This window comes from Scyliorhinus canicula, chromosome 21 (genome assembly GCF_902713615.1).
Source record: "Scyliorhinus canicula chromosome 21, sScyCan1.1, whole genome shotgun sequence".
NCBI lineage: Eukaryota > Metazoa > Chordata > Chondrichthyes > Carcharhiniformes > Scyliorhinidae > Scyliorhinus > Scyliorhinus canicula.
In genome coordinates this window covers 7,398,422-7,422,752 of record NC_052166.1, presented here as the reverse complement: position 1 = coordinate 7,422,752, position 24,331 = coordinate 7,398,422, and the positions used below count along the sequence as shown (strand labels likewise).

Below are 24,331 nucleotides of genomic sequence, written 5' to 3'. Positions count from 1 at the left end.
CCACCTTCTCCCCGTATCCCTCAATCCCCACCTTCTCCCCCTATCCCTCAAATCCCACCTTCTCCCCGTATCCCTCAATCCCCACCTCCCCGTATCCCTCAATCCCCACCTCCTTGTATCCTCAATCCCCACCCTCTCCCCATATCCCTCAATCCCCACCTTCTCCCCGCATCCCTCAATCCCACCTTCTCCCCATATCCCTCAAACCTCACCTTCTCCCCGTATCCCTCAATCCCCCACCTTCTCCCCGTATCCCTCAATCCCACTGCTCCCCGTATCCTCAAACCTCACCTTCTCCCCGTTTCCCTCAATCTCCCACCTTCTCCTCGTATCCCTCAATCCCCCCTTCTCCCCGTATCCCTCAATCCCTCACCTTCCCAACTCCCTCAATCCCCACCTCTCCCGTATCCCTCAATCCTCCCTTCTTCCCATCTCCCTCAATCCCCACCTTCTCCCTGTATCCCTCAAACCTCACCTTCTTCCCATCTCCCTCAATCCCAACTTCCTCTCCGTATCCCTCAATCCTCACCTTCCAGTATCCCTCAATCCTCACCTTCCCATCTCCCTCAATCCCCACCTTCTCTCGTATCCCTCAATTCTCACATTCTTCCCATCTCCCTCAAACCCCACCTCCTTCCCGTATCCTTAATCCCCACCTTCTCCCCGTATCCCTCAATCCCCACCTTCCCGTCTCCCTCAATCCCACCCTCTCCCCGTATCCCTCAATCCCCCCCCTTCTCCCCTATCCTCAATCCCCCACCTTCTCCCCGTATCCCTCAATCCCCACCTCCTTCCCGTATCCCTCAAACCCCACCTTCTCCCCGTATCCCTCAAACCCCACCTTCTCCCCGTATCCCTCAATCTCCCACCTTCTCCCCGTATCCCTCAATCTCCCACCTTCCCGTATCCCTCAATCTCCACCTTCTCCCCGTATCCCTCAATCCCTCACCTTCTCCCCGAATCCCTCAAATCCCACCTTCTCCCGTATCACTCATCCCCACCTTCTCCCCGTATCCCTCAATCCCCACCTTCTCCCCATAACTTCTCCCCGTATCCCTCAATCCCACCCCCTCCCCGGATCCCTCAATCTCCTCTCCCAGTATCCTCAATCCCCACCTTCTCCCAGTATCCCTCAATCCCCACCTTCTCCCCGTATCCCTCAATCCCCACCTTCTCCCCGTATCCCTCAATCCCCACCTTCTCCCCAGATCCCTCCATCCCGACCTTCCTCCTGTATCCATCAAACCCCACCCTCTCCCGTAATCCCTCAATCCCCCACCTTCTCCCCGTATCCCTCAATCCTCCCTTCTCCCATGTCCCTCAATCCCCACCTTCTCCCCATATCCCTCAATCCCACCTTCTCCCTGTATCCCTCAAACCCCACTACTCCCCGTATCCCTCAATCCAACTTCTCTCCGTATCCCTCAATCCTCACCTTCTTCCCATCTCCCTCAATCCCCACCTTCTCCCCGTATCCCTCAATCCTCACCTTCTTCCCATCTCCCTCAATCCCCACCTTCTCCCCCTATCCCTCAATCCCCCCTTCTCCCCGTATCCCTCAATCCCCACCTTCTTCCCGTATCCCTCAATCCCCACGTTCCCGTATCCCTCAATCCCCACGTTCTCCCCGTATCCCTCAATCCCCACCTCCTTCCCGTATCCCTCAATCCCCACCTCCTTCCAGTATCCCTCAATCCCCACCTTCTCTCCCTACCTCAAACCCCACCTTCTCCCCGTATCCCTCAATCCCCACCTTCTTCCCGTATCCCTCAATCCCCACCTTCTCCCCGTATCCCTCAATCCCCACCCTTCTCTCCGTATCCTCAATCCACCTTCTCCCGCTATCGCTCAATCCCACCTTTTCTCCGTTTCCCTTAATCCCATCTTCTTCCCATATCGCTCAATCCCAGCTTCTCCCTATATCACTCATTCCCCATTTTATCCCCACATCCCTCAATCTCACATTCTCCGCAAATCCCTCAATCGGCAGCTTCTCCCCAAAACCCCCCATCCCTTCCTTCTCACCAGGCTGCTCAATCCCACGTTCTCCCCATGTCCCTCGATCTCACTTGATCCCCGTATCCCTCAATCCCACATTCTTCCCTATCCCTCAATCCCTAACTCCACAAAACGACCAACGGGAGGTTCATCAATTCCTCATCGCCCAATCGCTGAAAGCTGTCTACAGTCAGTAGAGACCAGTCCCATTTCCCGCCCAAACTCCTCAACCCTGGAAGAACCCGCCCGTCCCTGTAATTCTTCCTCCCACGGTGTCATCGTGTAAGCCTTCCCCCGCCGCTGCGTCTGGTCGCCTGTTGTTTTCTACTGACAGGAAGTTTGGACCTTTGACATTCCCGAATCTCTCAAAAGTGAAGGGAGAGAAGGAGCACAATTAGGTGAGAAGTACAGAAATGAACAGCTGCCTTGATATACCACCTTTAACAAAGATACTTGTTCTCAGTATGGGAGAGCGCAGTGACTTTCGCTTACTGACAAGTGGGTAAAGGGGGGGTGGCAAGGGGCAGGGGCCAGAGTTGAAAACGAGGATGAGAATTTTTAAAACGGAGGCATTGCCGGACCAGGAGCTTGAGGGTTGTCGGCAGCAGATGACCAACTGAGGCGGTGGAGCAGCGACAGGGCCTCCATGACACTACTGTGGGACTGAGGCCTTGGGTCAGGCCGCCACCAACCCTCCAGAATGCAGTGCGGGCGAAGCTGCAGCAGAGCCAACAGGGGGAATCTGTTTTGATCGCCCTTTCACCAGTACTGGGAGTGTCGCCAGGAAATGAGAGACAACCAGATGACACATGAGCTCCTGAATAAACTTTCGTTTCCTGACAGTTGCCAGGATCAGGCCCCAGACTTCCTCTCCTGCTGGGGAGCGCGTAGGTCAGAAAAAACAAAGCCACTTGTCCCTCTAGAGTAGTTGTGTGTCGGACACAGGTATTACTAAAAAACGAATGTCCGGGAGAGGAAAGCAAATTGTTAAACATGTTGTATACATTTCTGCATAGTTTCCATTGCCCGTCAGACATACAGGCCGAAGGTCAGCTCTCAATTCAACTGAGAAACAATAGTGAAAATCTCTCCCTTAAAGAGAGGGGACTGAGAGACACCAGTCAGTGTACAGATATCACCCTGAGAGAGAGGGGACTGAGAGACACCAGTCAGTGTACAGATATCTCCCTGAGAGAGAGGGGACTGAGAGACACCAGTCAGTTTACAGATATCTCCCTGAGAGAGAGGGGGGTCTGAGAGACACCAGTCAGTGTACAGATATCTCCCTGAGAGAGGGGACTGAGAGACACCAGTCAGTGTACAGATATCTCCCTGAGAGAGAGGGGACTGAGAGACACCAGTCAGTGTACAGATATCTCCCTGAGAGAGAGGAGACTGAGAGACACCAGTCAGTGTACAGATATCTCCCTGAGAGAGAGAGGGGGCTGAGAGACACCTGTCAGTGTACAGATATCTCCCTGAGAGAGAGGGGACTGAGAGACACCAGTCAGTGTACAGATATCTCCCTGAGAGAGAGGGGGTCTGAGAGACACCAGTCAGTGTACAGATATTTCCCAGAGAGTGAGAGGGGACTGAGAGACACCAGTCAGTGTACAGATATCTCCCTGAGAGAGGGGGACTGAGAGCCACCAGTCAGTGTACAGATATCTCCCGGAGAGAGAGAGGGGACTGAGAGACACCAGTCAGTGTACAGATATCTCCCTGAGAGAGAGGGGACTGAGAGACACCAGTCAGTGTACAGATATCTCCCTGAGAGAGAGGGGACTGAGAGACACCAGTCAGTGCACAGATATCTCCCTGAGAGAGGGGGGTCTGAGAGACACCAGTCAGTGTACAGATATCTCCCTGAGAGAGGACTGAGAGACAACAGTCAGTGTACAGATATCTCCCTGAGAGAGAGGAGACTGAGAGACATCTGTCGGTGCACAGATATCTCCCTGAGAGAGAGAGGGGACTGAGAGACACCAGTCAGTGTACAGATATCTCCCTGAGAGAGAGAGGGGTCTGAGAGACACCAGTCAGTGCACAGATATCTCCCTGAGAGAGAGAGGGGACTGAGAGACACCAGTCAGTGAACAGGTATCTCCCTGAGTGAGAGGGGACTGAGAGACACCAGTCAGTGTACAGATATCTCCCTGAGAGAGAGAGGGGACTGACAGACACCAGTCAGTGAACAGATCTCCCTACGAGGGAGGGGACCGAGAGACACCAGTCAGGGTACATATATCTCCCTGAGAGAGTGGGGACTGAGAGACACCCATCAGTGAACAGAAACCTCTCTGAGAGAGAGGGGACTGAGAGACACCAGTCAGGGTACAGATATCTCCCTGAGAGAGAGGGGACTGAGAGTCACCAGACAGTGTACAGATATCTCCCTGAGAGAGGGGACTGGGAGACACCAGTCAGTGCACAGATATCCTTGAGAGAGAGAGGGGGCTGAGAGACACCTGTCAGTGTACAGATATCTCCCTGAGAGAGAGGGGACTGAGAGACACCAGTCAGTGTACCGATATCTCCCTGAGAGAGGGGGATCTGAGAGACACCAGTCAGTGTACAGATATCTCCCTGAGAGAGAGGACTGAGAGACACCAGTAAGTGTACAGATATCTCCCTGAGAGAGAGGACTGAGAGACACCAGTCAGTTCAGATATCTCCCTGAGAGAGGGGACTGAGAGACACCAGTCAGTGCACAGATATCTCCCTGAGAGAGAGGGGACTGAGAGACACCAGGCAGTGTACAGATATCTCCCTGAGAGAGAGGGGACTGAGAGACACCAGTCAGTATACAGATATCTCCCTGAGAGAGGGGACTGAGAGACACCAGTCAGTGTACAGATATCTCCCTGAGAGAGAGGGGACTGAGAGATACCAGTCAGTATACAGATATCTCCCTGAGAGAGGGGACTGAGAGACACCAGTCAGTGTACAGATATCTCCCTGAGAGAGAGGGGAATGAGAGATACCAGTCAGTGTACATAAGAACATAAGAACATGAGAACTAGGAGCAGGAGTAGGCCATCTGGCCCCTCGAGCCTGCTCCGCCATTCAATTAGATCATGGCTGATCTTTTGTGGACTCAGCTCCACTTTCCGGCCCGAACATCATAACCCTTAATCCCTTTATTCTTCAAAAAACTATATCTTTACCTTAAAAACATGTAATGAAGGAGCCTCAACTGCTTCACTGGGCAAGGAAGTCCATAGATTCACAACCCTTTGGGTGAAGAAGTTCCTCCTAAACTCAGTCCTAAATCTACTTCCCCTTATTTTGAGGCTATGCCCCCTAGTTCTGCTGTCACCCGCCAGTGGAACAACCTGCCCGCATCTATCCTATCTATTCCCTTCATAATTTTAAATGTTTCTATAAGATCCCCCCTCATCCTTCTAAGTTCCAACGAGTACAGTCCCAGTCTACTCAACCTCTCCTCATAATCCAGCTCTGGGATTAACCTAGTGAATCTCCTCTGCACACCCTCCAGCGCCAGTACGTCCTTTCTCAAGTAAGGAGACCAAAACTGAACACAATACTCCAGGTGTGGCCGCACTAACACCTTATACAATTGCAACATAACCTCCCTAGTCTTAAACTCCATCCCTCTAGCAATGAAGGACAAAATTCCATTTGCCTTCTTAATCACCTGTTGCACCTGTAAACCAACTTTCTGTGACTCATGCACTAGCACACCCAGGTCTCTCTGAACAGCGGCATGCTTTAATATTTATCGTTCAATAATAATCCCGTTTGCTGTTATTCCTACCAAAATGGATAACCTCACATTTGTCAACATTGTATTCCATCTGCCAGACCCGAGCCCATTCACTTAACCTATCCAAATCCCTCTGCAGACTTCCAGTATCCTCTGCACTTTTCGCTTTCCCCACTCATCTTAGTGTCATCTGCAAACTTGGACACATTGCCCTTGGTCCCCAACTCCAAATCATCAATGTAAATTGTGAACAATTGTGGGGCGAACACGGATCCCTGAGGGACACCACTAGCTACTGATTGCCAACCAGAGAAACACCCATTAATCCCCACTCTTTGCTTTCTATTGATTAACCAATCCTCTATCCATGCTACTACTTTACCCTTAATGCCATGCATCTTTATCTTATGCAGCAACCTTTTGTGTGGCACCTTGTCAAAGGCTTTCTGGAAATCCAGATATACCACATCCATCGGCTCCCCGTTATCTACTGCACTGGTAATGTCCCTGATATTTCCCTGAGAGAGAGGGGACTGAGAGACATCAGTCAGTGTACAGATATCTCCAAGAGAGAGGGGACTGAGGGACACCAGTGTACAGATATCTCCCTGAGAGAGAGGGGACTGAGAGATGCCAGTCAGTGTACAGATATCTCCCTGAGAGAGAGAGGGGACTGAGAGACACCAGTCAGTGTACAGATATCCTCCTGAGAGAGAGGGGACTGAGAGACACCAGTCAGTGTACAGATATCTCCCTGAGAGAGAGAGGGGACTGAGAGATGCCAGTCAGTGTACAGATATCTCCCTGAGAGAGAGAGGGGGCTGAGAGACACCAGTCAGTGTACAGATATCTCCCTGGGAGAGAGAGAGGGGACTGAGAGACACCAGAGAGAATATTTCAGTCGAAAGGTCTTCATCCAGAGTGGGGAGAATGTGGAACTCGCTCCCACGGGGAGTAGGGAGAATATGGAACTCACTCCCACAGAGTGGGGAGAATGTGGAACTTTCATGTGGCACTTTTCCGAGAGCCTTCTGTGAACATTACTGTGGTGAGGCAGTCCCTCAGCAGTGGGGGAAGGTGGTCTGTGGTGTGGGTGCTCTAGAACTGATGCCAGCACGAGGCAGACAACAGTTAAAAATCACCCCCCTCCCCCTCAGGCTTCGGTACGGAAAGTGGGCAATGACGGGCAGGCAGGCTACTCACCTTCACCCACTGGTGACGACAGCTGAGAGGTCGCTGACTTGTAGCTGCTTCGAGTGTAGACGGAGGATGTTGAGCCCAGGCGCGCCTTCTCTGGCCGGGCCCCTGGGGATGTACAAATAGGCGCTGACACCGGACCAGGGTGGCTCTGGGCACAGCTGGACGTGGCACCCCCATTGGTATACTGGGAAGGTGTTCGCTTTGATGCTGTGTCACCCAAGATTGGCACTGGTAATGCTGGCTGCGATACAGAGGTGTCTGCATAGCAACAGGAAATAGAGAGAGAGAGACACACAGTCAGAGAGAAGAGACAAAGAGAGAGAGCTGGGGAGTTCAACACAGTCACAAGGACATATATAATGAGGACTTAAACACTCCCAGGACAGGTACAGCACGGAGTTAGATACAGAGTAAAGCTCCCCCGACACTGTCCCCATCAAACACTCCCAGGATAGGTACAGCACGAGGTTACATACAGAGTAAAGCTCCCTCCACCCTGTCCCATCAAACACTCCCAGGACAGGTACAGCACGGGGTTAGATACCAGAGTAAAGCTCCCTCGACACTGTCCCCATCAAACACTCCCAGGACTGGTTACAGCACGGGGTTAGATACAGAGTAAAGCTCCCTCTACACTGTCCCCATCAAACACTCCCAGGACAGGTACAGCACGGGGTAGATACAGAGTAAGCTCCCTCTACACTGTCCCATCAAAACACTCCAGGACAGGTACAGCACGGGGTTAGATACAGAGTAAAGCTCCCTCTACACTGTCCCCATCAAACACTCCCAGGACAGGTACAGCACGGGGTTAGATACAGAGTAAAGCTCCCCCGAAACTGTCCCCATCAAACACTCCCAGGACAGGTACAGCACGGGGTTAGTGTGAAGATGCTCATTCGTAAACACATTAATAAATTCTTTTTTCAGACGTGTTCAGCAGCCACAGTGCTGCAACTTGTTCCCTGTTGCCTTAGAGAGCCCCAAAAACGTGTCCTGCCTGAGAGAACACCCAAAACGTGTCCTGCCTGAGAGGGCTCCACCTGCTGTGGGATTCCCCACTGAGTCTCAATTGGTTCCCCAAGCCAGGTGATATTTTTCTGCTGTCTTCACGTTAAGGGGATGATGGAACCATCAATTCTGTGGACACGTGCTTGTAGGATTAGAATAGCGGCTTTAATATACTGAGAACAGAGCCAGCCTGTTCGCCGTTGAACTTTCGGTGAACTGGCCAGCTGGCTCTGTGGCAGGGATCTTTATACAGCAGCTCCAGGGGGAGGAGTTCTGGGCGGAGCCAAGTGGGAGCCCAGTACAAACTCTCACGTACTCCCAGAGCTACTCCCCCTGGTAGTCAGGTAGTGCAACTGCACGTACAATATCGGTACGTACAATGGGAACAGAGTGACATTAGTAACTTATAACACGGTGTGATTCTCATTCACCACAGGGGACAATCACCATTTCTATCCCTCTTTAACTTCTTTACACAATCTTTAATAACAAATTCACTTGGTCCTAACTTCTAACTAAATTATACAGATGCGTTGGACAATTATAAATCGAGTCCTTGAGCGGGATTTCCGTATTTTGCAGAATGGCGTAGTTCTGTTGTCAGAGATATTTCCACAGGATCGCCATTGACGATAGCTGCAATAGCGGGTACCTCTTCTGGCACCGGTAGTTCATCACTGCTTCCAGGCTGGCATGTTGGCAGTGTGGCACAGTGGTTAGCACCGCGGCCTCCCAGCGCCAAGGTCCCAGGTTCGATACTGGCCTTAGGTCACTGTCTGTGCGGAGTCTGCACGTCCTCCCCGTGTGTGCGTGGGTTTCCTCCGGGTGCTCCGGATTCCTCCCACAGTCCAAATATGTGCGGGTTACGTGGATTGGCCATGATAAATTGTCCCTCCGTGCCCAGAGATAATAATAATAATCTTTATTGTCACAAGTAGGCTTACATTAACACTGCAATGAAGTTACTGTGAAAAGCCCCTAGTCACCACATTCAGGCACCTGTTCGGGTACACAGAGGGGGAATTCAGAACATCCAAATTACCCGATAGCACGTCTTAGAACATAGAACATAGAACAGTACAGCACAGAACAGGCCCTTCGGCCCTCAATGTTGTGCCGAGCAATGATCACCCTACTCAAACCCACGTATCCACCCTATACCCGTAACCCAACAACCCACCCCCTTAACCATACTTTTAAGGACACTACGGGCAATTAAGCATGGCCAATCCACCTAACCCGCACATCTTTGGACTGTGGGAGGAAACCGGAGCACCGGAGGAAACCCACGCACACACGGGGAGGACGTGCAGACTCCGCACAGACAGTGACCCAGCCGGGAATCGAACCTGGGACCCTGGAGCTGTGAAGCAACAGTGCTAACCACTGTGTTCCTGTGCCACCGTACTTGATGGTAACACTGACTGTTGGAGCATCTCTGCATCCCTCAAGTGATCCCTGCGTTCACGAACAACCCGTCCCTCCATCTGTACCTGGTATGACAGGGGCCTGATCTCAGAGGCAGTAATTCTGGGATCCACTACCAAATCCACTTGATCCACGACAGAAGTTTCATATTGTGAAACACTTATGTACTTACGTTTTTTTTTTAATGTTCGTGTGCTCATAGAATTCATAGAATCATAGAATTTACAGTGCAGAAGGAGGCCACTCGGCCCATCGAGTCTACACCAGCTCTTGGAAAGAGCACCCTACCCAAAGTCAACACCTCCACCCTATCCCCATAACCCAGTAACCCCACCCAACACTAAGGGCAATTTATCATGGCCAATCCACCTAACCTGCACATCTTGGGAATTGTGGGAGGAAACCGGAGCACCCGGAGGAAACACATGCACACACGGGGAGGATGTGCAGACTCCACACAGACAGTGACCCAAGCCGGAATCGAACCTGGGACCCTGGAGCTGTGAAGCAATTATGCTATCCACAATGCTACCGTGTTGGTGGCTCATTGAGGTTTGTGTGTTTAAACATAAAATGGCGCGATTCTCCGCAAATCCGGCTGTGCCGTGAAGGCTGGCGTGAAACTGGCCGTGTTTCACGCCAGCCTCGGAGCTCCGTCCCGGGACCCGATTCTCCCCTCCCCCCGGGCGGGGCTAGTATCGGGGCCGGGGGAATCGGTGACGCGGAGTTAGCGAACGTCGCTACCTCCGCCCGCCAAGAGTCACGGCGGCTGACGCGCACGATGACGTCAGCCGCGCATGCGTGGCGTTGTACGGCTCCAACCTGCGCATGCACGGATGACGTCATCAAGCAGACGCCTCAAACCCACGCATGCGCGGGCCGTCATGCCCCTCAGCCGCCCAGTGGACTGATCCTGCGGGGCGGCGGAAAAACAAATAGTGCGCGGGTATCGGACCCGCTGCCTTCGATCGGTGCCCACCAATCGCAGGCCCATTCCACCCTTGGCACGGCCATGGTGCGGCCGTGCCAATCGGTGCCATGGTTGTCCGGGATGGGCACTTTGCGGCCGTTTTCACGAACGCTGAAAGCACGTGTGATCGCGGCCGTGAAAACGGCCGTAAACTCCGCGGTATTCGGCCCATCGGCCTGCGGAGAATCGCTGTTCGCCGTAAAAAACGGCGGGCAGCGATTTGGGTCGGGGGTGGCCGGAGGGGGGAGAGAATAGCGGGAGGCCGTGAAAATTGTCGGGAAGGCCCTCCCACTATTCTCCGACCCGTCGTGGGCAGCGGAGAATCGCGCCCAAAAACTTTTATTGCTAGTTTTTATTGATGTACAGTTCTCAATATGGTCTCCCATGGAAATGTTCCACACAGGCGTCCTACTTACCGAGTTGTGTCCCAGACTGTTCTCTGGCCATGTGACTACATATGTCATCCTGTGAGTCAGGCAGCTATCTAGTCGCACGTTAACACTTACTCTGCCCAGCAGTTTGCGTAATAATGCACACATATCATCACAATAGAACAGTCGTACGTGCTGACAGTTCTCTCATGGTCTCGTTCTGTCGCCTGTGAAGGAATGGTCGAGGTATTGTGTTTCTGGCACTTGGGTTACGTGGCAAAGCTTCTTCGCATTCCAACATTCCCACTCAGCAACCTCTCTCATCGACCGTTTGTGAATTGGTTGTCGGTGTGCTTTTCTCTCAGTTTGACCATTTCAGCACTCCTCATCAGGCACGTAATCTCAGTCTCGTCCTCTGTCTGAATTGCTGATGCTGCTGTCCGTGTCAGTGTTCTTAACTCTTCAGTTAGCTTCTCATTGCCAAGATTCCCATTTTAAAGCTCTTAATCTCCTGATTCGTAAGAACATATGGGGCTGGATTCTCTGATCCTGAGGCGTTTACCGACGGCGTCAACATGGCCTCGGGCGCAGCAATTCTGACCCCCGCAGGGGGCCAGCACGGCACTAGGGCGACCACACGCGGCTCCAGCTGCCGATGCCGCCGTCAAATGGGCGCCACGGGTCTGCTCGTGCGCGGTGGGACCAGCGGCAAAGCGTGCGTGCGCAGTGGCTCCCTTCTCCAAGCCGGCCCCGACACAACATGGCGTAGGGCTACCGGGGCCGGTGCGGAACAAAAGAGGCCCCCAGCCCGAGAGGCCGGCCCGCCGATCGATGGGCCCCGATCGCGGGCCGGGCCACAGCGGAGGCCCCGCCTCCTCCCCGGGGTCGGATCTCCCTTCCCCCCCGAGGTCCACGCCGAGGGAACGCCGGGTAAGAGCAAGTGTGGACGGCGCTGGTGGGTCTCGGCTTTTTTAGCGTGGCCGCTCGGCCCATCACGGGGTGAGAATTGCGCACTGACCGCGCCAGCGGCAATAGCGCCGATTCTCCGCTCTCCGGAGAATCGGCGGACCGGTGGCGTGGCGCGATTCGCGCCGGTCATGGCGATTCTCCGGCCCAGCCCCGAAGTGAGAGAATCCCGCCCAAGAACTAGGAGCAGGAGTGGACCATCTGACCCCTCGGGCCTGCTCCACCATTCAATAAGATCATGACTGATCTTTCTGCGGGCTCAGCTCCACTTACCGCCCGCTCACCGTAACCCATCATTCTTTCACTGTGCAAAAACCTGTCTATCTTTTACTGAAAAACACTTAATGAAGGAGCCTCAACTGCTTCACTGGGCAGGGAATTCCATAGATTCACAACACTTAAGGTGAAGAACTTGCTCCTAAGCTCAGTCCTAAATCTGCTCCCCCTTATTTTGAGGCTGTGCCGCCCAGTTGTAGATTCACCCGCCAATGGAAACAACCTCCCTGCTTCTATCCCCTTCATAACTTTATATGTTTCTATAAGATCCCCCTTCATTCTTCTGAATTCCAATGAATATAGTCCCGGTCTAATAATAATCATAATAATCTTTATTAGTGTCACAAGTAGGCTTATATGAACACTGCAATTTACTTGAAGTTACTGTGAAAATCCCCTAGTTGCCACACTCCGGCGCCTGTTCGGGTACACAGAGGAAGAATTCAGAATGTCCAATTCACCTAACAAGCACGTCTTTCGGGACTTGTGGGAGGAAACCGGAGCACCAAGTTTGCGGTAAGGAGACCAAAACTGTACACAGTACTCCAGATGTGGCTTCACTAGCACCCTGTACAGCTGCAACATAACCTCCCTGCTTTTAAAACTCCAGCCCTCTAGCAATGAAGGTCAAAACTCCATTTGCCTTCTTAACTACCTGCTGCACCTGCACACCAACTTTTTGCGATTCATGCACAAGGACACCCAGGTCCCTCTGCACAGCAGCATGCAGCAATTTTTTTACCTTTTAAATAATAGTCCATTTTGCTGTTAATCCTACAAAAATGGATGGCCTCACATTTACCAACATTGAACACCATCTGTCAGACCCTTGCCCACTCACTTAAACTACCTAAATCCCTCTGCAAACATTCAGTGTCCTCTGCACACTTTGCTCTACCACTCATCTTAGTGTCACCTGCGAATTCAATTCCTCACTGGACTTGTTCTCGTTTTCCAGTTGTTTCAAGTGGAGTTCAGCTTCTTCTCCATTTGGCTCTTTAATTCTCCCTTCGTAACTTCTTTTGGGAAATTGTTTTTACAACTTCTTTATTCTCCAAGTTTGCGTGTCGTCTTGCTGTTTTCATGTCTTCTCCAGAGCTCTAATGCTTTTTGCTGATTCCTCTTCACATTCAGTGCTTCCTAGTTGATTTTGAAGTATTTTTGAAATCCATCATCTTCTTACTGGACGTATAAGTTTCACAAATGGAACCTTAACCCCTACTCTTCTCAGCTTCAATCAACTTCAATCAAACACGACGTGTTGACTTGGTTCCGTTCTGCAATTCTCTCATTTCCCTCCCTCCGGGGTCTCTCTGCCCTCCCTCCGGGGTCTCTCAGTCCCCTCCCTCCGGGGTCTCTCAGTCCCCTCCCTCCGGGGTCTCTCTCTGCCCTCCCTCTGGGGTCTCTCTGCCCTCCTCTGGGGTCTCTATGCCCTCCCTCTGGGGTCTCTCAGTCCCCTCCCTCTGGGGTCTCTGCCCTCCCTCCGGGGTCTCTCAGTCCCCTCCCTCCGGGGTCTCTCTCTGCCCTCCCTCTGGGGTCTCTCTGTCCCTCCCTCTGGGGTCTCTCAGTCCCCTCCCTCTGGGGTCTCTCTGCCCTCCCTCCGGGGTCTCTCAGTCCCCTCTGGGGTCTCACTTTGCCCTCCCTCCGGAGTCTCTCTGCCCTCCCTTGGGGTCTCTCTGCCCTCCCTCCGGGGTCTCTCATTGCCCTCCCTCCGGGGTCTCTCAGTCCCCTCTCTCTGGGGTCTCACTTTGCCCTCCCTCCGGAGTCTCTCTGCCCTCCCTCTGGGGTCTCTCTTTGCCCTCCCTCCGGGGTCTCTCATTGCCCTCCCCTCCGGGGTCTCTCTTTGCCCTCCCTCTGGGGTCTCTCATTGCCCTCCCTCCGGGGTCTCTCATTGCCCTCCCTCCGGGTCTCTCTGCCCTCCCTCCGGGGTCTCTCATTGCCCTCCCTCTGGGGTCTCTCATTGCCCTCCCTCCGGGGTCTCTCATTGCCCTCCCTCCGGGGTCTCTCATTGCCCTCCCTCCGGGGTCTCTCATTGCCCTCCCTCCGGGGTCTCTCATTGCCCTCCCTCCGGGGTCTCTCTGCCCTCCCTCCGGGGTCTCTCATTGCCCTCCGTCTAGGGTCTCTCATTGCCCTCCCTACGGGGTATCTCTCTGCCCTCCCTCTGGGGTCTCACTTTGACCACCCTCCGGAGTCTCTCTTTGCCCTCCCTCTGGGGTCTCTCAGTCCCCTACCTCTGGGGTCTCTCATTGCCCTCCGGGGTCTCTCAGTCCCCTCCCTCTGGGGTCTCTCAGTCCCCTCCCTCTGGGGTCTTTCAGTCCCCTCCCTCTGGGGTCTCTCAGTCCCCTCCCTCTGGGGTCTCTCTGCCCTCCCTCCGGGTGTCTCAGTGCCCTCCCTCTGGGGTCTCAGTCCCCTCTCTCTGGGTCTCTCAGTGCCCTCCCTCTGGGGTCTCAGTCCCCTCCCTCCAGGGTCTCTCTGCCCTCCTTCTGGGGTCTCTCATTGCCCTCCCTCCGGAGTCTCTCAGTCCCCTCCCTCTGGGGTCTCTCTGCCCTCCCTCCGGGTCTCTCATTTCCCTCCGTCCGCGGTCTCTCAGTCCCCTCCCTCCGGGGTCTCTGTGCCCTCCCTCTGGGGTCTCTCAGACCTCCCTCTGGGTCTCTCTTTGCCCTCCCTCCGGGGTCTCTCATTGCCCTCCCTCCGGGGTCTCTCAGTCCCCTCCCTCTGGGGTCTCTCATTGCCCTCCTTCTGGGGTCTCTCAGTCCCCTCCCTCTGGGGTCTCTCTGCCCTCCCTCCGGGTCTCATTGCCCTCCCTCCGGGTCTCTCAGTGCCCTCCCTCTGGGTCTCTCAGTCCCCTCCCTCTGGGGTCTCAGTCCCCCCCCGGGTCTCTCTTTGCCCTCCCTCTGGGGTCTCTCATTGCCGTCCCTCCGGGGTCTCAGTCCCCTCCCTCTGGGGTCTCTCTGCCCTCCCTCTGGGGTCTCTCTGCCCTCCCTCTGGGGTCTCTGCCCTCCCTCTGGGGTCTCTGCCCTCCCTCTGGAGTCTTAGTCCCCTCCCTCTGGGGTCTCAGTCCCCTCCCTCTGGGGTCTCTTTGCCCTCCCTCTGGGGTCTCAGTCCCCTCCCTCTGGGGTCTCTCAGTCCCCTCCCTCTGGGGTCTCAGCCCCCTCCCTCTGGGGTCTCAGTCCCCTCCCTCTGGGGTCTCTCAGTCCCCTCCCTCTGGGGTCTCTCATTTCCCTCCCTCCGGGGTCTCTCAGTCCCCTCCCTCCGGGGTCTCTCTATCCTCACTCTGGGGTCTCTCTGCCCTCCCTCTGGGGTCTCTCAGTCCCCTCCCTCTAGGGTCTCAGTCCCCTCCCTCTGGGGTCTCTCAGTCCCCTCCCTCTAGGGTCTCAGTCCCCTCCCTCTGGGGTCTCTCAGTCCCCTCCCTCTAGGGTCTCAGTCCCCTCCCTCTGGGGTCTCTCAGTCCCCTCCCTCTGGGGTCTCAGTCCCCTCCCTCTGGGGTCTCTCAGTCCCCTCCCTCTGGGGTCTCAGTCCCCTCCCTCTGGGGTCTCTCAGTCCCCTCCCTCTGGGGTCTCCCATTGCGCTCCTTCTGGGGTCTCTCAGTCCCCTCCCTTGGGGTCTCTCTGCCCTCCCTCTGGGGTCTCTCAGTCCCCTCTGGGGTCTCACTTTTCCCTCCCTCCGGAGTCTCTGCCCTCCCTCCGGGGTCTCTCATTGCCCTCCCTCTGGGGTCTCTCTTTGCCCTCCCTCTGGGGTCTCTCAGTCCCCTCCCTCTGGGGTCTCTCATTGCCCTCCTTCTGGGGTCTCTCATTGCCCTCCCTCCGGGGTCTCTCAGTCCCCTCCCTCTGGGGTCTCTCTGCCCTCCCTCCGGGTCTCATTGCCCTCCCTCCGGGTCTCTCAGTGCCGTCCCTCCGGGGTCTCAGTCCCCTCCCTCCGGGGTCTCTCTGCCCTCCCTCTGGGGTCTCTCAGACCTCCCTCTGGGGTCTCATTGCCCTCCCTCTGGGGTCTCTCTTTGCCCTCCCTCTGGGGTCTCTCTGCCCTCCCTCTGGGGTCTCTCAGACCTCCCTCTGGGGTCTCTCTTTGTCCTCCCTCTGGGGTCTCTCAGTGCCCTCCCTCTGGGGTCTCTCATTGCCCTCCCTCCGGGGTCCTTCAGTCCCCTCTCTCTGGGGTCTCTCTGCCCTCCCTCTGGGGTCTCTCAGTGCCCTCCCTCTGGGGTCTCTCATTGCCCTCCCTCTGGGGTTTCTCAGTCCCCTCCCTCTGGGGTCTCTCTGCCCTCCCTCTGGGATGTTATTGCCCTCCCTCTGGGGTCTCTCATTGCCCTCCCTCTGGGTTCTCAGTCCCCTCCCTCCGGGGTCTCTCTTTGCCCTCCCTCCGGGGTCTCTCAGTGCCCTCCCTCTGGGATCTGTCATTGCCCTCCCTCTGGGGTCTCTCAGTGCCCTCCCTCTGGGGCTCTTGTTGCCGTTTTTCTGCAGTATCTCTTTGCCCTCTCTCTTCTCGGCTATCTTCCCCTCTCTCTGGTACAGCACAGGGTTAGAAACAGAGTAAAGCTCCCTCTACACTGTCCCCATCAAGCACTCCGAGGACAGGTACAGCACGGGGTTAGATACAGAGTAAAGCTCCCTCTATACTGTCCCCATCAAACACTCCCAGGGCAGGTACAGCACAGGGTTAGATACAAAGTAAAGCTCCCTCTACACTGACCCCATCAAACACTCCCAGGACAGGTACAACACAGGGTTAGATCCAGAGTAAAGCTCCCTCTGCACTGTCCCCATCAAACACTCCCAGGACAGGTACAGCACAGGGTTAGATCCAGAGTAAAGCTCCCTCTACACTGTCCCCATCAAACACTCCCAGGACAGGTACTGCACGGGGTTAGATACAGAGTAAAGCTCCCTCTACACTATCCCCATCAAACACTCCCAGGACAGGTACAGCACGGGGTTAGATACAGAGTAAAGCTCCCTCTACACTGTCCCCATCAAACACTCCCGGGACAGGTACAGCATGGGGTTAGATACAGAGTAAAGCTCCCTCTACACTGTCCCCATCAAACACTCCCGGGACAGGTACAGCATGGGGTTAGATACAGAGTAAGCTCCCTCTACACTGTCCCCATCAAACACTCCCAGGACAGGTACAGCACGGGGTTATATACAGAGTAAAGCTCCCTCTACACTGTCCTCATCAAACACTCCCTGGACAGGTACAGCATGGGGTCAGATACAGAGTAAAGCTCCCTCTACACTGTCCCATCAAACACTCCCAGGACAGGTACAGCACGGGGTTAGATACAGAGTAAAGCACCCTCTACACTGTCCCCATCAAACACTCCAGGACAGGTACAGCATGGGGTTAGATACAGAGTAAAGCTCCCTCTACACTGTCCCCATCAAACACTCCCAGGACAGGTACATCATGGGGTTAGATACAGAGTAAAGCTCCCTCTACACTGTCCCCATCAAACACTCCCAGGACAGGTACACCACGGGGTTAGATACAGAGTAAAGCTCACTCTACACTGTCCCCATCAAACACTCCCAGGACAGGTACATCATGGGGTTAGATACAGAGTAAAGCTCCCTCTACACTGTCCCCATCAAACACTCCCAGGATAGGTACAGCATGGGGTTAGATACAGAGTAAAGCTCCCTCTACACTGTCCCCATGAAACACTCCCAGGACAGGTACAGCACGGGGTTAGATACAGAGTAAAGCTCCCTCTACACTGTCCCCATCAAACACTCCCAGGACAGGTACAGCACAGGGTTAGATACAGAGTAAAGCTCCCTCTACACTGTCCCCATCAAACACTCCCAGGACAGGTACAGCACGGGGTTAGATACAGAGTAAAGCTCCCTCTACACTGTCCCCATCAAACACTCCCAGGACAGGTACAGCACGGGGTTAGATACAGAGTAACGCTCCCTCTACACTAGGTGACTGAGAGTGATTTGTGTCACTGTGGGACTCTCACACTGGGATCCTGTTGTGTAAGAATGGCCCTTGTGTGTGCCAAGATGCAGCAGGGATTGTCTTTTTGAATTGTTCATTAAATGGACAGGATTTGGACAGGACAAGCCAGTGCTTAATTGCCAATTCGCCTCTCTGCCCTGCTCTAATTGATCTGACATTGCCCTCTGGGAGCAGCTTGTTCTCAAGCTCAGCAAGAACTCTGTAAGTGAAGCTGAATGCTGGGAGGGACTGAGTGCATTGCATTTGTCTAATCAGCATGAATCTTCATTCTAACTGTCGATGCTTTCTGTACCCCCCCCCCCTCCCTCCCTCCCCTCCCCCTCCATCCCACCTCCTCCCTTTAACATAGAACATAGAACAGTACAGCACAGAACAGGCCCTTCGGCCCTCAATGTTGTGCCGAGCCATGATCACCCTACTCAAACCCACGTATCCACCCTATACCCTTAACCCAACAACCCCCCCTTAGCCTTACTTTTTAGGACACTACTGGCAATTTAGCATGGCCAATCCACCTAACCCGCACATCTTTGGACTGTGGGAGGAAACCGGAGCACCCGGAGGAAACCCACGCACACAGGGGGAGGACGTGCAGACTCCGCACAGACAGTGACCCAGCCGGGAATCGAACCTGGGACCCTGGAGCTGTGAAGCATTGATGCTAACCACCATGCTACCCTGCTGCCCCTGTTTCTCTCTCTCTCTCTCTCTGTCTGTGTCTCCCACCCACCACGGTGAATCTGGACATGCGGCTTTGAGAGCCCGAGAGACTGGACCTTGATGCCCACCCTTTGCCCAACGTACAAAGGGCACTGACATTTATATCGGGTTTGAGTGTTTTTGCCATTCAGCCCATCTGTCCGTGCTAGCATTTCCACACCCCATGCGCCTCTATCCGCCCCTCTTACATCGTCAACATCCTCTTTCTCGCAATCATTCTCTCACTCTCCCCCCCCCCCCCCCCCCTCCGCCGTATTCTCTCTCAGTCGCACATTCTGGTCGTGATCTCCCGGCCACGTGTCCCCGCTGGCTTCATGAAGGCTCGCGGGATCTACCCAGGTCACCCCACGAATCCCACACACAATGGGCAGGACCAGGTGGAACAGCACCTGGTGGTCTCCTGGGACATCAGGGGCTCCTGGGTGGTCAGGGACAGTGCAGGGTCGTCACCTGGGCCTTCTTCTGCAACGTGGGCACTTTGGCATGGCCACCTTGGCACTATCTCCCTGGGACTCAGGTGGCACCTGAAATCCAGCAGGAGAACTCCCAGGGTGTCAGGGTGGCACTGCCAAGGGTCAGGGCCTGAGGGGGGGGGGGGACATGAAAGGAGGATTCAGGAGGTTATGAATGGTGGGGAGATGCAGAGCAGGTAATGAGGGGCTTGTGGGAGGTTGAGGGGGGATGAAGGGGGGAGGTCCTGGACTAGGGGGGCCTGTAAGGGGATGTAGAGGAGCCTGAAGAGGTGGAGGCTCTTAGGGACCACATAGCGGGGTGTTCGCAGTTGGGGGGGGGGGGGGGGGGGGGGGGGTGTAATGCCCATGTGTTGCGGGGGTGACATTTCCCATGGGTGGGGGATGTGGAGGAACTCTCAAGCTCACTTCGAGATCGGGACACCCTTTCAAAATGGCGGCCCGATCCCCGGGACAATCCCCACACATACTCATCCCAGCCAACAAGGTGGCACTGGTTGTGTGGGAGCTGATGGGTCGGCTGGGGCCAGAGGACAGCTGGGAGGGGGGGGGGGGGGGGGCCTGGGCGACACCTATATGACCCGTGGCCCTGTGTTCACTGTGGGCTGTCAGCGGCCTGCATGGCTGCCTTTCCGGCTGCGGCAATGGTTTTCTGTGCACGTCCACCCTGATCCCACAGGCCACCCCCCTATTCCCCCCAACCCTGGCAGAAGCCCCCCCCCCCTCCCAGCCAACGGCACAACTGTGAGTAAACTATGGCGATGTTGGCCACTTTCCGTACCCCTTCTCCCTCCCTCAGCAGTCACGACGCCGATTTCTCGATTTTTAAAAACACGAATGAACCGCCCCATCGGGAACTCGGCCCATCAGAGACGGGGAATCGTGGATGCCCCAGAGAATACCGGGTCAGGCCTGCTCATGATGTGCAAACGGCGTTTTCTGTAGGTGCGTTCCGGACCCCATTGACATCGCTGTCGAGGCACCGGAGAATTGCGATTTGGCGTCAAGTCAGCACCCGCCGCGATTTTGTCGTACGAATCTATTCTCCGCCCAATCGCGTTTTCCGATTGAGAATCCCACCCCCATCACTCTCTTTCGCTTTCATTCACAAGTCCTCTCACTTTCTCGCACACATTCCCGCTCTCACACGTTCTCTCTTTCTCTCACTTTCTGTCACACTTTCACGCTCTCACACATTCTCTCTCTTCCTCGCATTTTCTCTTTCTCTCACACATTCTCTCTTTCTCACATGCAACCTCTTTTTCCCTCTCACACGTTCTCTGTCTCTTTCTCCCACTTTCTCCCACATTCTCTCTCTCTCTCACACAGTTTTTCTCTCTCTCACTCTCTCTCTCTCACACATGCAATTTCCCTTTCTCCCTGGACCCTGACCTTCCTGTTGCCTGTCATTTTAACAAAAGACCCTGCTCCCATGCCCACATGTCTGTTCTTGGCCTGCTGCAATGTTCCAGTGAAGCGCAACGCAAACTGGAGGAACAACATCTCATCTTCCGGTTAGGCACACTACAGCCTTCCGGCCTGAACATCAAATTCAACAACTTCAGACGATCAGCTCTACCCCACCTAGACCCATTTGTTTTCATTTCATTTTAACTGTCTTTTACCATTTCCTTCTTTCTTTTTTATAGAATGTTTTTTATTGAGTTTTCATATTTAATATCCAACAAATTACAAATTATTAGAGAGAAAAAAAAACACGCAAAAATTAACATGTATATTTACAGGTAAGCATCTTAATAACTGTGGCCGCCCCCTTTAGCCGGCATACATATTTTACATTCCCCAATATGGCCGAGGCACATGTTTATAGGCATTTATTTACAGTTTGGTTTTGGGCCTTAGCTGGCCATCAAACCCCCATAATGAACCCGCAGGCTTCCCCCCCCCCCCCCCCCCCCCAACCCGGCTACCTTCCCCCGATTCCCATCCATTTTCCCCTGGTTCTTGGCCACCCGACTATTCTTCCTCTTGTACGTTGGCCACAAACAGGTCCCGGAACAGTTGCATGAATGGCTCCCACGTTCTGTGGAAGCCGTCGTCCGACCCTCGGATGGCGAATTTGATTTTCTCCATTTGGAGAGATTCCGAGAGGTCGGACAGCCAGTCTGCAGCTCTGGGCGGTGCTGCTGACCGCCAGCCAAACAGGATTCTACGGCGGGCGATCAGGGAAGCAAAGGCAAGGGCGTCCGCCCTCCTCCCCAGGAATAGATCTGGCTGGTCTGAAACCCCGAAGACCGCCACTATCGGGCATGGCTCCACCCTCACCCCACCACTTTGGACATGGCCTCGAAGAAGGCTGTCCAGTACTCCACAAGTCTGAGGCAAGACCAGAACATGTGGGCGTGGTCTCTTTGGCACCGTTCACATCTGTCCTCCATCTCCGGGAAGAACCTACTCATACGGTTTCTCGTTAAGTGGGCTCTATGTACCACTTTTAGTTGCGTCAGGCTGAGCCTTGCGCACGTGGAGGTGGAGTTGACCCTATGCAGTGCTTCGCTCCAGAGTCCCCACCCTATCTCCATCCCCAGGTCGTCCTCCCATTTCCTTCTTGTTGCGTCCAGTACGGTGTCGTCCCTATCTACCAGTCGGTCATACATGTCGCTACAGTTCCCTTTCTCTAGGATACTTGCGTCCAGTGGTGTCTGTCGTGGCGGTTGTGGGTACGTCCTTGTCTCCTTTCGTAGGAAGTTTTTGAGCTGCAGGTACCGTATCTCGTTCCCCCCAGCTAGCCGAAATTTCTCTGTCAGTTCGTCCAGTGTTGCGATCCTGTCGTCCGTGTATAGGTCCCTGACTGTCAGTGTCCCCCCGTCCTGTCTCCACCTTTTGAAGGTGGCGTCAGTCAGTGCTGGTGTGAACCTATGGTTGTTGCAGATGGGAGCCTTGTCCGACATTTGGTCAGGCCAAATTGCTGCCGCAGTTGGTTCCAGGATTGGATGGGTGGCTGTCACCACTGGGCTGCTGGAGTGTTTTTTGGGTGGGGATGGGTGTGTTGCCGTGGCGAGGGCCCGGAGGGAGGTCTCCACGCAGGAGGCCTCCTCCGCACGTACCCACTCGGCTTCTGGCTCCTGGATCCATCCCCTTACTCGCTCGGCTGTTGCCGCCCAATGGTAGAATTGTAGATTCGGGAGGGCTAGCCCCTGGATTTTGTTTTTTGTAGGACCTTCTTTGGGATCCTAGCATTTTTACCCCCCCCCCCCCCCCCCCCCCCCCCCCCGTACGAACACCATGATAAGTTTGTCCAGTACTTTGAAAAAGGCCTTGGGGATGTAGATCGGAATGGATCTAAACAGGAAGAGGAACCTGGGCAGTACGTTCATTTTGATCGTCTGGACTCTCCCCGCGAGGGAGAGTGGGAGTGTGTTCCATCTTTGCAGGTCCTTTTTTACTTCCTCCGTCAGGCTGGTGAGGTTCCATTTGTGGATCCCTTTCCAGTCATGGGCTATTTGGATCCTCAGGTAGCGGAATTTGTGTCGGGCTTGTTTGAACGGCAGCCCCTTTAGTGCTGTCTCCCCCACCCCCCCCCCCCCCCCCCCCCCCCCCCCCCTTGCTGGTGTACTGGGAAGATCTCGCTTTTGCTCATGTTGAGTTTGTAGCCCGAGAAGACTCCAAACTCTTACAGGAGCGCGATGATTCCGTCCATGTTGCTTTGTGGGTCCGAGATGTAGAGGAGCAGATCATCCGCATAGAGTGAGACTCTGTGCTCTCTGCCTCCCCTTCGGATCCCCCTCCAATTTTCTGCTGCCCTGAGCACGATTGCTAGCGGTTTGACCTTTCACATCTTTTGTTCTCTCTGGGGACTGCCATTAACACTCTTTCCCCTTGGCATCTGTGGCCATTAGCACCCGGTTTCCCTGGGTTTCTGTGGCTCATCTTTCATTCTCACTCCGCAGTATAAATATTTCCCACTTTCTCTGTCTGTTAGCTTTGACAAAGAGTCGGACTCGAAACGTTAGCTCTTTCCTCTCCCTACAGATGCTGCCAGACTTGCTGAGATTTTCCAGCAGTTTCTCTTTCCTCTCTTTCTCCCTCTTTCCCTCACACGTTCCCTGTCATGTTTTCTCTCGCTCTTTGTCCCTCGCACATTTCCTAGTTTGGTTGTGACACCCCTCCCCCTCCCCCTCACATCTCCCCCACACTGGGGGACCCGGAGAGGTAGTGGATTGGATTGGAGTGAAGTGCGGCCTAGCGGGGTGTGCGGCCTAGCGAGTGACACCGACTCCCGGAGGAGGAGGAAGGTCTCGGATCCCCTCCTTCCCTGGGAGGTAGGGGAGGGAGGGGAGGGAAGGGGCCTGGCCTGAGCTGGGTTTGGTTCCTGCCCCCAGCCTGGGAGCTGGCGGGGGGAGCCTTTGTTTACCTCGCGGCGTGTCCCCGGTCGCCCCTCCTGGAGTGGGTATGAGCCGCGAGCTCTCGTTGGCGGTGAACTCGTCCCCAGTGAAAGAGCGTTGGCTGTCCGATGAGTAACCATCTCCACCTTTGTCGCCTGGGGTGAGAGAGAGAAAAACGACAGAAGATTAAATTCAAACATGAGCAATAATAGTGGGGAGGGGGGCCATTCATCCCCTCGAGTCCTGCTCCCCCACCTCCATCCGATAAGACCGTATCTGATCGGGGCCTCAACTCCACTTTCCTGTCTGTCTCTCCCCCTCCCCCCATGACCCTTGACCCTCTCGTTGATCAGAAATCTGTCCAACTTGGCCTTGAATATATTCAAAGAGCCGCAGCCCCCATTGCTGTCTGGAGTGGGGGGGGGGGAGGGGGGGTGGTTCTACAGACTGCCCCATTCCCCCAGAGGAAAAAAAATCCTCCTCATATCCACCTTCTCAAACTGTCCAGTTCTATATTCCCCCTCAGGAAGGGGGAAACATCCTCTCAGCATCCACCCTGTCAAGCACCCCCCCATCCCCCGTCAGAATTTGATACGTCTCAATAAAATCGCCTCTCGTTCTTCTAAACTCTGATGGCTACAGGGCCCCGACCTGCTCAACCCTTTCCTCATCAGACATACCCCCCCCTCCCCCTTTCATCCCAGGAATCAACCCAATGAACCTTCCCCAATGGCCTCCAACATGAGTGAATCCCCCTCCTCGAGTAAGGATAAGGAGGTCAAAACTGTACGCAGTACTCCAGAAGCGCCAACACCGTGTACAGTTGGAGCAACATTATGACCTTTTAATACTCCATTCACCCCCCACCCCTTGTGATAAAGGACGACCGT

At 54.6% G+C, this 24,331-nt stretch overlaps 1 protein-coding gene across 1 annotated transcript in view; it reads right to left on the bottom strand.

Moving 5' to 3' along the window:
- LOC119955915 (myoD family inhibitor domain-containing protein-like) overlaps positions 1-24,331 on the bottom strand; it is an 84,872-nt gene that overhangs the window by 9,401 nt on the left and 51,140 nt on the right. Inside the window, exons 3-4 of the mRNA XM_038782573.1 lie at positions 23,471-23,596; positions 6,929-7,183 (exon numbers count right to left, since the gene is read on the bottom strand). Of these exons, the coding sequence (XP_038638501.1) occupies positions 6,929-7,183; positions 23,471-23,596 (381 nt within the window). The remainder of the gene's footprint in view (positions 1-6,928; positions 7,184-23,470; positions 23,597-24,331) is intronic.